This window comes from Pagrus pagrus (assembly GCF_965226575.1).
Source record: "Pagrus pagrus genome assembly, chromosome: 7".
Classification (NCBI taxonomy): Eukaryota; Metazoa; Chordata; class Actinopteri; order Spariformes; family Sparidae; genus Pagrus; species Pagrus pagrus.
In genome coordinates, this window is record NC_140191.1 from 553,272 (window position 1) to 569,195 (window position 15,924).

Genomic DNA, 15,924 nt, shown 5'->3' on the forward strand with positions numbered 1-15,924 from the left:
TCTGTGGTCCTCACACCTGTCTGTGATCCTCTCACCTGTCTGTGGTCCTCAGATAGACCTGTCTGTGGACCTCAGATAGACCTGTCTGTGATCCTCACACCTGTCTGTGATCCTCTCACCTGTCTGTGGTCCTCACACCTGTCTGTGATCCTCACACCTGTCTGTGATCCTCTCACCTGTCTGTGGTCCTCACACCTGTCTGGACATCAGAAAGGATAAATACGCTCCAGAGTTTTGTGTACCGTGTGTTTTTGTGTGTGATGTGTTGTGTTGCTGTGTTTCAGGTGTGTAACAGTAACAAGAACTGTCACTGTGATGCGGGCTGGGCTCCACCTGACTGCAGGTACTCCGGTCACGGTGGCAGCGTGGACAGCGGGCCGGCCACAGCTGCTCCAGGTACCGAACACACTGATCAGTACTGCGTGATCAGGACTGCGTGACCCTCTCTGAGCCTCATTAACCCCATCCTCCCCCTCTGTTCAGAGTCCGACCCGGTCCGAGTGGCTCTGCTCGTCATCTTCCTCTTCATCCTGCCTGTCGTCCTCCTCTTCCTCGCCCTGCGCTTCCCTCGTTTCCGTCGGAGTCTCTTCTGTCTGGGACCCAACAGCCCGTTTCACAAAGCCCGGCAACACAACCGGTAACACACTGACTGTGTGTGTGTGTGTGTGTGTGTGTGTCTATAAACATTAATGAATGTTTAATAAACACTATAAAACACCGTAATCGTAGTTTTGGGCTGAAATGAAGACGTTGATGAACGTAAACAACATTAGTATCATATATTTAAGTATCTATATGTTGTGTACGAACACGGCTGTAAACATTTATAATCGTCTTCAGCAGTTTGAAATACTGTGAATAACTTTAGTAAGTCTATAAACGGTAATTAAATTACTTATAAAACACTAAAATAATATCAGCTGGTATGTTAATTTTTGATTAGAGTTGTTACATTCATTACAAAAATACATACAATTACAAATAAAATGTATTTAATGATTTTAATTATTTCATTTTTTATACTTTATTTTTTAGTTCTACTTTTTAAAAAAGTTTTTCTTGAAACACTTTGACTTTATATTCTTAAAATTTCAAAACAAATAGTTTTTGTCTGACTGTTAAATAAACAATATAATATTATATAACTCAGGTTCAAGTCATGACACTGAGCTCGTGTTCGTTACGTCTTCAGTCACCTCACAGCGCGACACAACACATTTCACCGTTTTGTTTAATGTAGTAAAATTACAACAATGTGTGTATTTGTTGATAAATACACTCATAAACACTTAAATGATGCTAAAATGATGAAACAATATCTGTTGATGCTAATCAAAGCTAACTGTGGAGCTGATTCAATGTTTTGCACTAACAAGCGTTTTCTTACCCACGATGCAGTGTGACTTACAGTGAGATGTTGGGTTTGGAGTTTGACCCCGCCCACGTCTCCAGGTACTGCTGGTCCTCCTCAGACCTGCTGGGTCCAGCTGGTACTGGTCTGTAGTCCGTCCCTGTAGAGCCAGAGAACTGGAGGTCTGAATAAAGATTTAAACCTTCAGCTCTCTGATCTGAACTTAAAGCTGCACTGATCCAGATTCAGCTGATCCAGATTCAGCTGATTCAGAGTCAGCTGATTCAGATTCAGCTGATCCAGATTCAGCTGATCCAGATTCAGCTGTCCTGTAACTGAAGACGTGACAGCTGACTGATGAATCAAATACTGAAGTGCAGCTTTAAGTGCGTCTGTTGGACTCGTTGGTTTAGTCTTTCGTTAGCGCCTCCTACGTGTCAGTGATGTCGTGCTGATGTGTGGTCAGCTGACAGAGAAGTCATTTTTAATTGGAAGATAAAGTTCTGACATCGATGTTCAAACCCAGTGACCTCCTGTTCCAGCTGTGACCACCTGATGACAGTGAAGCCCTTCAGTCAGACCTCACAGTGTGTGTGTGTGTGTGTGTGTGTGTGTGTGTGTGTGTTTTATGATATTTTAGGAAGATTGATGTTTTTGATTTAACTTCCTGTCAGGACGCCGGTGATGGAGCGAGTGGACGGCAGGAACGGAGAGCAGGTCCGACCTCTGAGATACCACCTGAACCCTCCCACTGACATCCCACTGACTCCGCCCCACAAAGAGGTAACCGCAGTAACCGCACCTTCACTGACTCCGCCCCCCGAAAAGCTTCCAACAGACCTGATAGAAGGTTTGACGAGTTGTTTCTCTGAGAGCACGGACGTGTTTGTTCACTCAAATCAGAAACAAAAATACTCGATTATCGTACTTTTGCCACATGTGGAGCGCAGCGTGAACGTTCTGTTTCAGTGTTTCAGTTATTACTCACGTCTAATTTGTTACAAATGCTGAAGGCTTTTGAATGAGCTTTACTTTCATGTGAAACAGGAAGTTTAAGTTTCATCTTGAACCTCTGACCTGATGAATCATTTGAGAAAACATCTTTCAACATGGATTTATTGTGAAAGAACAGGAAGAAGGAAGTGACACAGCTGCAGATGTTTTTTCTTCCTCTTTAGCTCACATTAACACACCTGCTGGTTTGACCTTTGACCTCTGGTAGACGCTCCTCTGCTATGCATGTCTCAGCCGTCACTCTGCTTCTGCTTCCTGTTCTCTCTCCTATCAGGTTCATGACAGACCTGCTCCTCCCACTAAGCCACTCCCCCCTGACCCCGCCCTAAAACCCCCACCGCAGGTAACCTGATCGGACCTCACCTGGAGGTCTGACCGTCTGTTTGATCTGATCAGTTGTCGTCTGGTTTGTGTTTCTGTGTCGTCTCATCTTGTGTGGTGACCGTTGTCCAGTTGTGTTTGAGTCTTTTTGTCTGAAGTCGAGGTCTTCACGGGTCCGAAACTGTGGACCTGATCTGAACCAGAGCCACGTAAAACCACCTCAAACAAGACCAGTATGAATGAACAGAGACAGGATCCGAAAGAGAACCGAGGACAGTCAGAACCGGTCCAAAAGACAGCTGATCTGAACAATCTGTAATTATCTTCGACCAAAATCTGGATCTGACTTCATTTTAATGTCACACTTCACGTTCAGTGATGATGATACCGATCAGGATCTGGACTCACACAGTTCCTGTAAAGTCTGGGGGGTCCAGAATTCATCATGTGGAGTCGGTCCTGGATGTTACGAGGTTACGATTAATTATCAACGTCCTTCACAGTCAGCCCCAGTTATTGATCTGCTGAGGAAACACTGCTCCTCACAGACGTTACATGATGACAGTGAACACATCACGGTACATTATGACAGGGTGGATGTTTGGGTTCACACATGTAGAGTCACATCGGATCCTGACACAGACCCGATTGGATCGTTTGGACCTGGTCTGACTCAGACCTCAGGTCAGTTCTCAGTGGATCGGACCTGTGAAGACCCGTCGAATCAGTAAGAATATGATACGTATTGATGTTTGTGTCTAAGCTTTAAGGTAGAGTTTAAGATATAAACAGTCATATTCTGGCTCAGTCAGCAGGTTCAGTGGCTCAGAAGATCATCTGGTCTCATGTAGTGCAGTGTCCTGACCAGCAGGTGGCTCTCTGTCCTCAGTTTCCATCCAGACTGCAGTGAAGAACTTCATGAACTTTAACTTTACAAAGACTGAAACACGCTGAGTCTTCATGTTCATCAAGAGAAACATCAGACGTTTGATCCAGTCACTGACCTGCTGCTCTCTCACTTTTATTTCTGCCGCTTCAGCAAAAATCTGCTAAACCGCGACCAGCCCCCCCCACCAAGCCTCTGCCCCCCGACCCCTACAGCCAGGTACAGTCACCTGTCACCTGTAGTGTGTAGTGTTCCTGTCTGTCCTGTGTTTGTCTGCACCACACGTACAGATCGACCTCACATCACAGCTGCAGCTCCACCTGCTGGTCGGAGGAGAAGACACAGTTACTTAAAGTACTTAAGATGACGACTACTTACTTTGATGAAGCTCGATGAGCGGGTACGGAGGCATGTTGCATTCACTTGAAAAAAAACAACTCAGTTTTATTTTGGTTTGTTTTTTGAATAATTCTTTTCCTGTTTTTCGGAGTAATTTTTTTTCTGAATTAGCGAGAAACTTCGAACTCCCGCGAGAACCTCCAACCTGCAAGTGACTCTGCAAGTGGACCTATAGTGACTCCTGCCCGCACATACATGACCCATCTTCAACTATTTACCGTACCGGGTCAATTAAGGGAAGGCATGTAATTAATTACACACACACTCAAATGCATCATCTTGTATCCGTGGAGCATGCCATGTCTGTCCAACTGATCCTGGAGAAACATTGCTATGTCTAGCAGATCTGAATGGGCTTTTCTTCTGAACAACCACAAAGTCCTCCTGCGTAGAGTCGACAAACTAATGGTAACACCATCTGTAAGACTTAAAGACAGGACCATCTCCCAGTGTCTTAGACCCAGATCAAAGTAAAACTTGATTAAACTAAACAAGCCGGTCATGTTTGTTTCCCTTAAATCGAGCTTTCAATAAAGGAATGAATGCGTCTGTTGTTTCAGATGCTCTCTAAACTCAGAAAATCAGAAAAAAATTACTCAGAAAAACAAACCAAAAAAAACTTTTTTCAAGTGAATGCAATACGCTTCTGTAGAGCGGCGCTCACATCAGAAACCTCAACTGTGGAAATCACTGCGGTGTTTCTGGAAGCATCACATCCACAGACTCAAACCATCAACATGTCAGTCCGTCTCCAAATGCTGTCTGACTTCCTGTCTGGGGCTCATTGGTTCCTACTGAAGACGTAAATCTTTAAAAAACAGTTTCATGTTTAAAAAGGTTTGTCGCTGTAGCTTCAAACAACGGGAGGAAATGGTGCTTTTGTTGGGGACTGTTTTCAGCAGCGGATTAATCCACATTTGACATTGCATTTCTTCTCAACTATATTGTTTATCATTGATTAACCTGCTCAACGAGTCACATCAGAACCTGGTCCAAGCAGCTGACCTTCATATAAGACGAAAAAATGTCAGTTGACTAATCAGTTAATCGACTGATCACTCCAGCTCAGCAGCATCAGTTCATGGTTGGTTTCAGTGAGAATCGTTCTATTTTTTAATGACACAGTGACCCGTTAAACGGTTGATTGGCTCGCTAGCTTGGAGCCTGCTAGCTCTCGCCAGCAACAGTAGCAACAGATCTAGGTTGTAAAAAACTGGATGGTGACACACAGCTAATACTTGAGCTGCTATCTGTTAGCACTGTGAGGACAGTTTGCTATCGGTCAAGTGCAAAGATCTAAAACTCTGTTTTCTGAGCTGCATGAATTAACTTCATCTCCGCGAGTCGATCCTCTGATTACATTAAAATAAAATGTTGGCATTTGTTGAATTTGTACGTGTCATGTGAACGTCTATTCTGATGACTTGGTTGATGAACAGATTCATGTGCTGTCGGAAGAATCAGAAAAAACGTCCCCTAAAGTCAGAGCAACAACTTGGAAAGTCTGAGAAACTGTTGGTACACAGGATGGCGTCACATGATGCTGAAAGACGTTGGGTTGATGGTAACATGCATGTTTGTGAAATATATTTCCAATTACTGGAAACAGCTGTTGCAGTGTAGTTTAAACGCTCTGAGAGATAAAATGTTGCTCTCACGTTACGACTAACATGAACACACCAAAGTCAGAGGAGCGACTCTGGAAGTTGAACCATCTCGAGGAGCACGTGAACGCAGCATCAGTCCGGTGCGACCGAGTCTTCACTGCACGAGTCTCAGTCTTTATATCTGATTATATTTAATATTTAGTTTCATTAAGATGCTTTGAAATGATCTAATTTAACTCTCACGTCTCAGCATGCTGCCGTCTGTTTCCTCCTGACCTCATCAAACAGGAAGTGTAAAACATCTTCTCTCTTCCTCCTCACTAACCTTCCAGCTGCGGGTGAGTCGGCCAGCTCCACCCAACAAGCCCCTCCCCCCCGACCCCGTCTCACCTGGACAGGTACACCACACTGGTGGCTGTTAGCATGTAGCTCGTATGTACTTAGCATGTAGAAAGAATGTAATACGTCTGTGATTGATCGTGTAATTCTGCCTGATTGATCGGCGAGTGTTGGTTTGATCAGAGACAATCAATAGAGGTGATTAGTTGGACACGAATGCTGGAATCAGACGTGTGGCGTTCAGGAACACAAATGAGCCTCAGCTATGCCAGTTGTTGGTTTTGCATTCATGGTGACCGTCAGTGAAAGAAGCTACTTCCTGCAAATGTTTCACATTAAAAGTTGACTAGGAAAGCTTTTTGAGCCACTAACAGGCTTTTAATTTGAAACACATTTGCAGCAGGTGATGAGTTTCACATTCGCACAGAAGAAAACAGTTTGTGTGGTGAAGCTGCTCGACATCCACCTGCAGCACCAACAGCCTCGTTCAGACCCGACCTTCAGCTCACAGCTTCTGGTTTTGTAGATACACGATGATTAAAACACCTGAGCAGAAACAAAATGAACTCACAGGTGACAGACGTCTGACCACTAGATGGCAGTGTGACGTGTGTAGAGACGAGACATGTTTGTTTGAATGCTAACAGATCATCTTTGTTTCTCTTCTCAGGTCCCCGCTCCACCCAAACCTGTGGTGCCCGTTAAGCCCCGCCTCATGGCCCCGATGCCACACCCCCACCTGCCCCCTCACCCCACCTACACCCCCAACCCCAAACCTCCACCTCACGGAGCCGTCGCACCTGCAGCTGGTCCCAACAGGTGAGACTGACGCAGCAGGTGGAGATCAGAGGCACTGAGGGAGCGGACACGTTGGACAGGAAGTGACAAAGTTACTGAAAGAGACGGCGTCTTTAGAGAGTCTGGACCAGCGTGGTTCTCGAGGGTCGGGTACCGTTGACATTTGAATCGATACTGGTTCCTTTATTCAGTACTTTACGTTCTCTGTAATAACATAATTGTAACTAGTTGTAAATATAAGAAGCCAAATCAGGTGAGACAGCAGCTTCTCTTCAGAAGAGGAAGCTGTTCAAAGAGCAGCTGGACAAACCGTTCTGATCCGCCTGGACTCAGATATAGAACCGGATCACAGTACTGAACCAAACTGTAAAAAATAACCCAAACCCACTGAAACAAAACTAAATTAGCGTATAGCTAACTGGTACAGCCAGAGGCCGAGCACCGTCCCTGTCATATAATTGATCGATTATCAGAATAGTTGTTGATTTAATTTTCTGTTGAGTGAGACATGATGAGTAACCGCGTTGTTTCTGTCTGCAGACGTCCTCCTGTTCCTCCCACTCGACCCACAAACCCTCAGAGAGTCGACTCGTCTCCACTCTAACCTCGGCCCGGTCCGGAGGCTGCAGAGGGACTTAATGAAGATGATGATGATTATTGTCCAGTTTGCACTCAGTCATCGGATTTCTCTCTGTTGAACTGTAAATAAATGTTGATGTGTGTCCAAAGCTCAGTGCCTTGCTCAGCAGCACCTCGGCAGTGATGATGTGGACTGACTGACGGCTGCCGCAGATGATGTCACGTTAAAGTGTCTTGGTGATACAGCGCCCCCTGGAGCCAACAGGGGCCTCAGTGCCTTGCTCAAGGACCCTGAGACGGGACTCAAAACTGTGCGTCTGAATGTAGAGACTAGTTAGCAGAGCGGCTCCTAAACTGGTGCCGGGCCGCCTGCAGGACGCCGAGGAGCTTCCTCTGTTTTTTAGCTGAATTTTTTTTTTTAGAAAAGTCTTCACTCCTGCAGTTCAGACGGACGACCGACGTCTTCTCAGATGGATTTTAATAAATGGGATTCTGTCGTCATGAAGTTGGACCTAACCTTCTCCTACTGGACTCAATATTTATTCAGCAGGAGACGAAACTTCCATCACATGCTATAAAATCACAAACTCATCCTTTACCAAAGGTGGACAGTGGAGGAGTTTATGGATCCGTCCTCTTCGTTCCTGAAGAACTGAAGGTTTGGGTCGACCCGCGGTGTGAAGGACGATGAGTCAATCTGAGATTTTAAGAATGAAGTTGGAAAATTTTAGAAAAAAGTCGTAAATCTGTTGGAAAAAAGAAAAAAGTCTGAAAAGAACTGAAATATAACTTTTGGAGAATAAAGTCAAAATATTTCAACATTATTCCTGAAATTTTACAACTTTGACATCAAAGACTTTATTCTGAAGACTGTAAATGTTCTCATAATATTTCACAACCTGTTTCTTGAAATGTTTCAGCTTTGTCACAGAATATTCTGACTTTTAAATCATATTTGGACCTGATTCTTGAATCTCAGATTCACTCTGTCATGTCTCTGATCTGTAAACCATCAGGATTGCCCACAGACGTCTTGGAGTGAACCTGAACACAGGTGTTGTTTCTCTGTAGCTCAGATTCGTGTTGGACTGTTGGACTGTTGAAGCCTTACCAGGAGGACTGGTTCTGTCCCAGTAACTCTGCTGTGATTCGCTGTGCTGGATCACGTTTTTATTTTTATAAACCGCCTTGAGACTTCTTTGGGAGAGAGTCAGGAGTGTGATGAATGTTCATAATGTTACGCCAAAGACGAGCCGGATGAATCATATCACAGCTGCTGTGTTCAGTCAACAACTCAGAACTTCTGTCTGCAAATGTTACATTTTAAACACGAGCAGACGCAGATCTGAAATAAAAGATCTGAAGGTGTTGATACAGATGCTTTATCTTCAGTAATCAGGTGAGAAGACATAAAGTCAAAGCAGAGACCAAAATAATAATCAGATAAAAAACCTGAAAGCTGAGCCGGAGTTTAAAGGAGCAGGGGATGTCAGAGACGTCTACTGAAGTTAGCATGCTAACCAGCTAGCCTCCTAACAGCACTGTGTATCTCAGAGGTGACAGTCTGACAGCCTGTAGCTTCAGCTGGACATGTAGAAGCAGCCAGTTCACTGCTGAGTCTAACAAGTAAACAACATGAACTCACTAAAGGTGAAGAAAGGAAATATTTTCCTTCTAAACAGAAAAATCCAACCGTCCACCGTCTGAACTCAAGTTTCTCTCTGTGACTGAACTCAGACGAGCTTCATCGCCTCGTTAACTCATCGTCAAACACACTTCATTCAGACTGAGTCACAGTCACCAGAACAGTGTTGGTTTGTCTCCAGTCACCTCTGGTTCGGTCCAATAAACCCTCAGCCGCTGTAAATCACCTCTGTACTGTGTCCTCTGTCTTCACAGTGACCTCTGTCTCTCTCAGAGGCTGAGTTCAGTCCCAGTCTCCAGTCAGCTAATTGGTCCACAGCTAACCTGCTAACAGCAGCTAGTTGCTACAGAGAGTATAGTGAGCAGCAGTTAGTGGTTATGCTGCCCCCTGTAGTTCTTACAGATGACACCTTCAAAGACGGTGGGAAATGTGACGTGTTGCCTTTTGTAGTTTCTGTGTTGCCACTGTGAGACGTTCACTGTCCTGTCATTGTGAGGAGGTTGCAGGTTTGATTCCTTTGAGGCCCTTCAGGCCACAGTCACAGTTAGAGACTGAAGTACTCAGATACTTTACTTCACTAAAAGTAATGTGAGTATTATCAGCAACATGTACTTACAGTAAAAGTACTCATTGTGCATTCATCTATTGGCTGTCAGTGTTTCTGTATCTGAGGTTTGTGGATCAATATTCGTGCTGCATTCATGCGTACGTGTCATTTCACTGTAGATGTTTATATCCTGTTGGCTGCTTTAATCTGCAGCAATGCATCATGGTCTATAAGATCATCAAGATCAACCTGGTATCTGCTCTCAGCTCTGTGACGAGGCGTCTCCAGCTGATCCAGGAGCGTTTTTAAAGACTTTGTTCACCTGAAGAACGTAAAGGAGCTTCATCCTTCAGTTCATCACAAACAGTCAACACCACAGTCTCTGGACACGCAGTGTTCACCTGGACGCAGCGTTCACCTGGACACAGAGCGTTCACCTGGACGCAGCGTTCACCTGGACACACAGCGTTCACCTGGACGCAGCGTTCACCTGGACACACAGCGTTCACCTGGACACGCAGCGTTCACCTGGACAGTGTTCACCTGGACACACAGCGTTCACCTGGACACACAGCGTTCACCTGGACGCAGCGTTCACCTGGACACACAGCGTTCACCTGGTCGCACAGCGTTCACCTGGACACACAGCGTTCACCTGGACGCAGCGTTCACCTGGACGCACAGCGTTCACCTGGACACAGCATTCACATGGACACACAGCGTTCACATGGACACACAGCGTTCACCTGGACGCAGCGTTCACCTGGACGCACAGCGTTCACCTGGACACAGCATTCACATGGACACACAGCGTTCACATGGACACACAGCGTTCACATGGACACACAGCGTTCACCTGGACACAGCATTCACATGGACACACAGCGTTCACATGGACACACAGCATTCACATGGACACACAGCGTTCACCTGGTCGCACAGCGTTCACCTGGACGCAGTGTTCACCTGGACAAAGTGTTCACCTGGACTTAGTTACTTTCCTGCACCAGTTGTGAGTAAAAACACTTTTTTGTAACTTTTAAAATGAGTCAGTAAAAGTGTGTTAAAGCTCCTGATTGGACACTACAAAAGGCAACATGTAAGAATGCCCCGCCCACAGGAAGTGATGTCACTACTCGCTACATTGTCAAAGATTAAAGAAAGAAACCGACGATCCTTAAAGAGTCTGAGTGAACATCCAGGTGGATTGATTGGTTGACTGATTGGTTGATTGATTGACTGACTGGTTGATTAGCTGGTTGGTTGGTTGGTTGACTGATTGATTGGTTGATTGATCTGTATTCATGCTGTGTTCACGTATTTGCTGCTAGAGGAAATATCCTCAATAAAACCGACTGTTTCTACGTCATCTGTGTGTTTTTTTCATCTTCATCAGTATCTTCATCATCAGCGCATGACAAAATAATATTTAATATGATTACAAACATTGTGGATCTCTAATTGATTTGAATTTAGTCATCTGATTATTTTGAATTAAACAATATTAAGAGGTTTTTGGTTGATCAGCTGGTTCAGCACCAGGGTTAGGGTCTCCTGATGGGAGAACTTAAAACCAGCAGAACTAAACGTTCACAGCTGGGTTCTGAAGATAAGTGATCTCTTCATCACAACTTTTATATTTAAAAGAAATAATAACATCTGAACGATAGAAATAATAACATGTAACTCACTGCTTTAAATTATAATGAGGCTGAAAGTGACGCATCATTAGGGGCGTGGCCTCTGAGTGACAGGTAGCTGTGAGCTGCTTCACCTCAGATCATTGGTCACTGATGTTCACCTCATCCTGCTGGTGCTGTTTGAAGAGTTTGAATCCAGATATCAGAACATAATCTGTGTTTCTGTGTGTCAACTGGACTCACGGACCGGAGTGGAGCGACAGAGGCCTGCGTGTGGGACCAATGGGCGGTTCTGATAGTGTTAACCGGCAGACAGCTGCTGGAGCCGGACAGCTGTGGAGGAGACATGAGGAGACAGGAGGAGCTGAAACCGTCTGATGTCCAGGCCGTCCAGAGAAGAGACGGAGAAGAAGACTGCAGGATGATGGAGGACAGTCTGGTGGCAGTTGTAGCTCTGCAGATAATGTCGGCAACAGTTCAGGTCAGTTTGGATCAGAACCAGCCGGTCAGGCGCTGGTACTATGAGGCCAAATGTAATAACCTTCATGTGTCAACACAGACAGCTTGTTAGCATTAGCTAGCTCGGTAGCTTCCAGCTCACTGGGCTCGTTTAATAACTCTGAGCTCTGAGTCCATTTTCAAACGGGCGGATTCAAAGACGCTACATTCATTCGGCGGGAGTTAGGCGCTAACAAGATGGCGCCGGCTGCGTACTTTGACCTTCATTTTGGCCGTTTTACCGCGCTGGGCTGACGTAACGGAAAAACCCGCCCCTTCTGGTTTCCGTTAGTGTGAGCTTGATATCACAGACTTTTATTTTGTATTCAAGAACTTCTAATATAAACAATAATAAAATATACAACAAGTGAAAGATTCTGACCCATTCTCAGCACGACCAAACACAACAAACAGAACACAACAAACAGAACAGAACACAACACAGAACACAACAACAGAACACAACACAACAGAACACAACACAACAGAACACAACACAACAACAGAACGCAACAGAACAGAACATAACACAACAGAGCACAACACAACAACAGAACACAACACAACAGAACACAACACAACAGAACAGAACACAACAGAACACAACACAACAACAGAACACAACAGAACAGAACATAACACAACAGAGCACAACAAACAGAACAGAACACAACACAACAGAGCACAACAGAACAGAACAGAACAGAACACAACAGAACACAACACAACAACACAACACAACAACAGAACACAACACAACAGAACACAACAACAGAACACAACAGAACACAACACAACAGAACACAACACAACAACAGAACACAACAGAACAGAACATAACACAACAGAGCACAACAAACAGAACAGAACACAACACAACAGAGCACAACACAACAAACAGAACACAACACAACACAACACAACAAACAGAACACAACACAACACAGAACACAACAACAGAACACAACACAACACAACACAACAGAACACAACACAACAACAGAACACAACAGAACAGAACATAACACAACAGAGCACAACACAACAACAGAACACAACACAACAGAACACAACAGAACAGAACACAACACAACAACAGAACACAACAGAACAGAACATAACACAACAGAGCACAACAAACAGAACAGAACACAACACAACAGAGCACAACACAACAAACAGAACACAACACAACAGAACACAACACAACAGAACACAACACAACAGAACACAACACAACAACAGAACACAACAGAACAGAACATAACACAACAGAGCACAACAAACAGAACAGAACACAACACAACAGAGCACAACACAACACAACAGAACAGAACACAACACAACACAACACAACAACAGAACACAACACAACAGAACACAACACAACAGAACACAACACAACAACAGAACACAACAGAACAGAACATAACACAACAGAGCACAACAAACAGAACAGAACACAACACAACAGAGCACAACACAACAAACAGAACACAACACAACAAACAGAACACAACACAACAAACAGAACACAACACAACAAACAGAACAGAACAGAACACAACAAACAGAACACAACAAACAGAACACAACACAACAGAACACAACAAACAGAACAGAACACAACAGAACAGAACACAACAAACAGAACAGAACAGAACACAACAAACAGAACACAACAAACAGAACAGAACACAACAGAACACAACACAACACAACACAACAAACACAACAGAACACAACAGAACACAACAGAACAGTCTGCTCATTAAAAAGAGAACGTTTGAAATGTCTAAATAGTTTTTGCCAGTTTCTGTGTTCAGTAGAAGTCAGATGAGATTTTTAAATAACGTGTGACGGGGGGAGCGTCCAGCAAGACACTTATGAATGTAACATTCAGCTAAAATAATCATGAAATCAATGACGTACGTTTCATCTGGGGATGTTGGACTTGATAAAAAAAGATATATATCGTTCTTTGTTGGAGCGACTTCTTCTTCAGGCAGGTCTGGAAGGTATTTCTGTAAATGAAGCCAAAAGGCAGCAGCACGAAACAATCTAGAAACGTGTTCGATAGTTTCTCTCTCACAATCGCAACGAATTATGTTTTATTGTTTTATTGGGAAACATTTTAATAAGATAATGGCTTTTTTCTTCAGCAGCTTCCACGTCATGTGACCCAGTGACGCCAAACCATGTATTACTAAATGGGGAAAATAAGACACATCTGTTTTTATAACATTTTACTGCTTCGTCTATTTTATTTCAATATTAATTGTGAATATTCAGCCGTTTTTTCCAGTAGCTTCCATGTCTTCACCACAAGAGAACAACAATGATTCCTGATCCTGATTTTAATCCACTTCCATTTTCTGCTGGACTCGTCTACATTGTTGTAATCCCCTCGTGTCTCAGTCAAGCTGCTCTGAATCATTTACAGCTGGCTGTCTTTAACCACCACTCCTTCAGTCCCACGTGACCCTGTCCTCACTCTTTGTTGACTTCCTGTTAAATTCAGAAGAAACTATAAGATCCTGTTGATCATATACAAGCCTCTGTATGACCTCTACCCCACTTACATTTCCTCTCTCCACTTCTTGATCACTCTGATCCTCAAATATCTGCCGACTATCGGTCTCCAACAACAAAACAAAAGATGGTCAAACGTCTGGAATCATCTAACCCACCTTCTCCACCTGTCCACCAGGTGTCCTCAGACTTTTCTCCTGGCTTTCCAGCTGCCAATGACTGAGCCTGACTTTATATCATCAGGAGGAGACGATGACTGAGCCTGACTTTATATCATCAGGAGGAGACGATGACTGAGCCTGACTTTATATCATCAGGAGGAGACGATGACTGAGCCTGACTTCATATCATCAGGAGGAGACGATGACTGAGCCTGACTTTATATCATCAGGAGGAGGCGATGACTGAGCCTGACTTTATATCATCAGGAGGAGATGATGGCTGAGCCTGACTTTATATCATCAGGAGGAGATGATGACTGAGCCTGACTTTATATCATCAGGAGGAGATAATGACTGAGCCTGACTTTATATCATCAGGAGGAGACGATGGCTGAGCCTGACTTTATATCATCAGGAGACGATGACTGAGCCTGACTTTATATCATCAGGAGGAGACGATGACTGAGCCTGACTTTATATCATCAGGAGGAGACGATGACTGAGCCTGACTTTATATCATCAGGAGGAGACGATGACTGAGCCTGACTTTATATCATCAGGAGACGATGACTGAGCCTGACTTTATATCATCAGGAGGAGATGATGACTGAGCCTGACTTTATATCATCAGGAGGAGACGATGACTGAGCCTGACTTCATATCATCAGGAGGAGACGATGACTGAGCCTGACTTTATATCATCAGGAGGAGACGATGACTGAGCCTGACTTTATATCATCAGGAGACGATGACTGAGCCTGACTTTATATCATCAGGAGGAGACGATGACTGAGCCTGACTTTATATCATCAGGAGGAGACGATGACTGAGCCTGACTTTATATCATCAGGAGGAGACGATGGCTGAGCCTGACTTTATATCATCAGGAGGAGACGATGACTGAGCCTGACTTTATATCATCAGGAGGAGACGATGGCTGAGCCTGACTTTATATCATCAGGAGGAGACGATGGCTGAGCCTGACTTTATATCATCAGGAGGAGACGATGACTGAGCCTGACTTTATATCATCAGGAGGAGACGATGACTGAGCCTGACTTTATATCATCAGGAGGAGACGATGACTGTCTGCGTCTCGTCTCTGACAGTAAACTCACTGACTGTCTCTGTCGTCTGTATTTAGGTGAATTCGAGTCCTGACTTCTTTTCAAACCTGAAGAAATAAAAAGGAGGTGAAGACGAGCAGCTGAGGTTTGTTGGCCTGACTGTCGTTTACAGAACAGACTTCCTCCTCGTGTCGGCGTTCAGCTCGGTGGTTTGTTTGTGTGCCAAAGAGTGAAACATGAAACCGGAGAGCGAGAGGAAGTGAGACACGATGAGGTGAATCAGAGCAACACATGAAACAAAACTCGCTCTTCTCTTACTGAGAAACAAACTTTAAAACTCGTCTCCTCCAACGACTTCTTCTTCTTGACTTCCTGCATGTTTCATGTCTCTGGGTGAGGGTTGGCTTATCGGCAGCAGCGTGACGATGATGTTCAGGGATGCTTTCAGCCCTCCTCCTCCTCCTCCTCCTCCTCCTCCCCCTCCTGACCTCAGACCAGTAAAGAGGAAGCGGTCAATCTTCTTCAGTGTTTCTTCACAGT

At 44.4% G+C, this 15,924-nt stretch overlaps 2 protein-coding genes across 12 annotated transcripts in view; both read left to right on the forward strand.

The window, feature by feature from the left end:
• adam15 (ADAM metallopeptidase domain 15) overlaps positions 1-10,855 on the forward strand; it is a 31,106-nt gene extending 20,251 nt beyond the window's left edge. For 3 of the 8 annotated variants that reach the window (XM_084358573.1, XM_084358571.1, XM_084358572.1), the window contains exons 19-26: positions 285-396; positions 484-637; positions 2,026-2,134; positions 2,640-2,708; positions 3,726-3,791; positions 5,911-5,976; positions 6,588-6,736; positions 7,256-10,855. In XM_084358573.1, coding sequence (XP_084214699.1) covers positions 285-396; positions 484-637; positions 2,026-2,134; positions 2,640-2,708; positions 3,726-3,791; positions 5,911-5,976; positions 6,588-6,736; positions 7,256-7,319 — 789 coding nt within the window. In that variant the 3' untranslated portion in view covers positions 7,320-10,855. The other 5 variants (XM_084358574.1, XM_084358575.1, XM_084358576.1 and 2 more) reach the window with 5 other exon arrangements.
• Positions 10,856-11,224: 369 nt separating this feature from the next.
• Positions 11,225-15,924, forward strand: part of LOC311260577 (semaphorin-4A-like) — a 29,255-nt gene continuing 24,555 nt past the window's right edge. Inside the window, exons 1-3 of one of the 4 annotated variants that reach the window (XM_084358585.1) lie at positions 11,225-11,607; positions 15,462-15,658; positions 15,783-15,924. The exon at positions 15,783-15,924 is cut by the window's right edge and continues 149 nt beyond it. The gene's annotated coding sequence lies outside the window, so the exon portion shown is untranslated. Of the gene's footprint in view, positions 11,608-15,294 lie in introns of those variants that run through there. The other 3 variants (XM_084358586.1, XM_084358583.1, XM_084358584.1) reach the window with 3 other exon arrangements.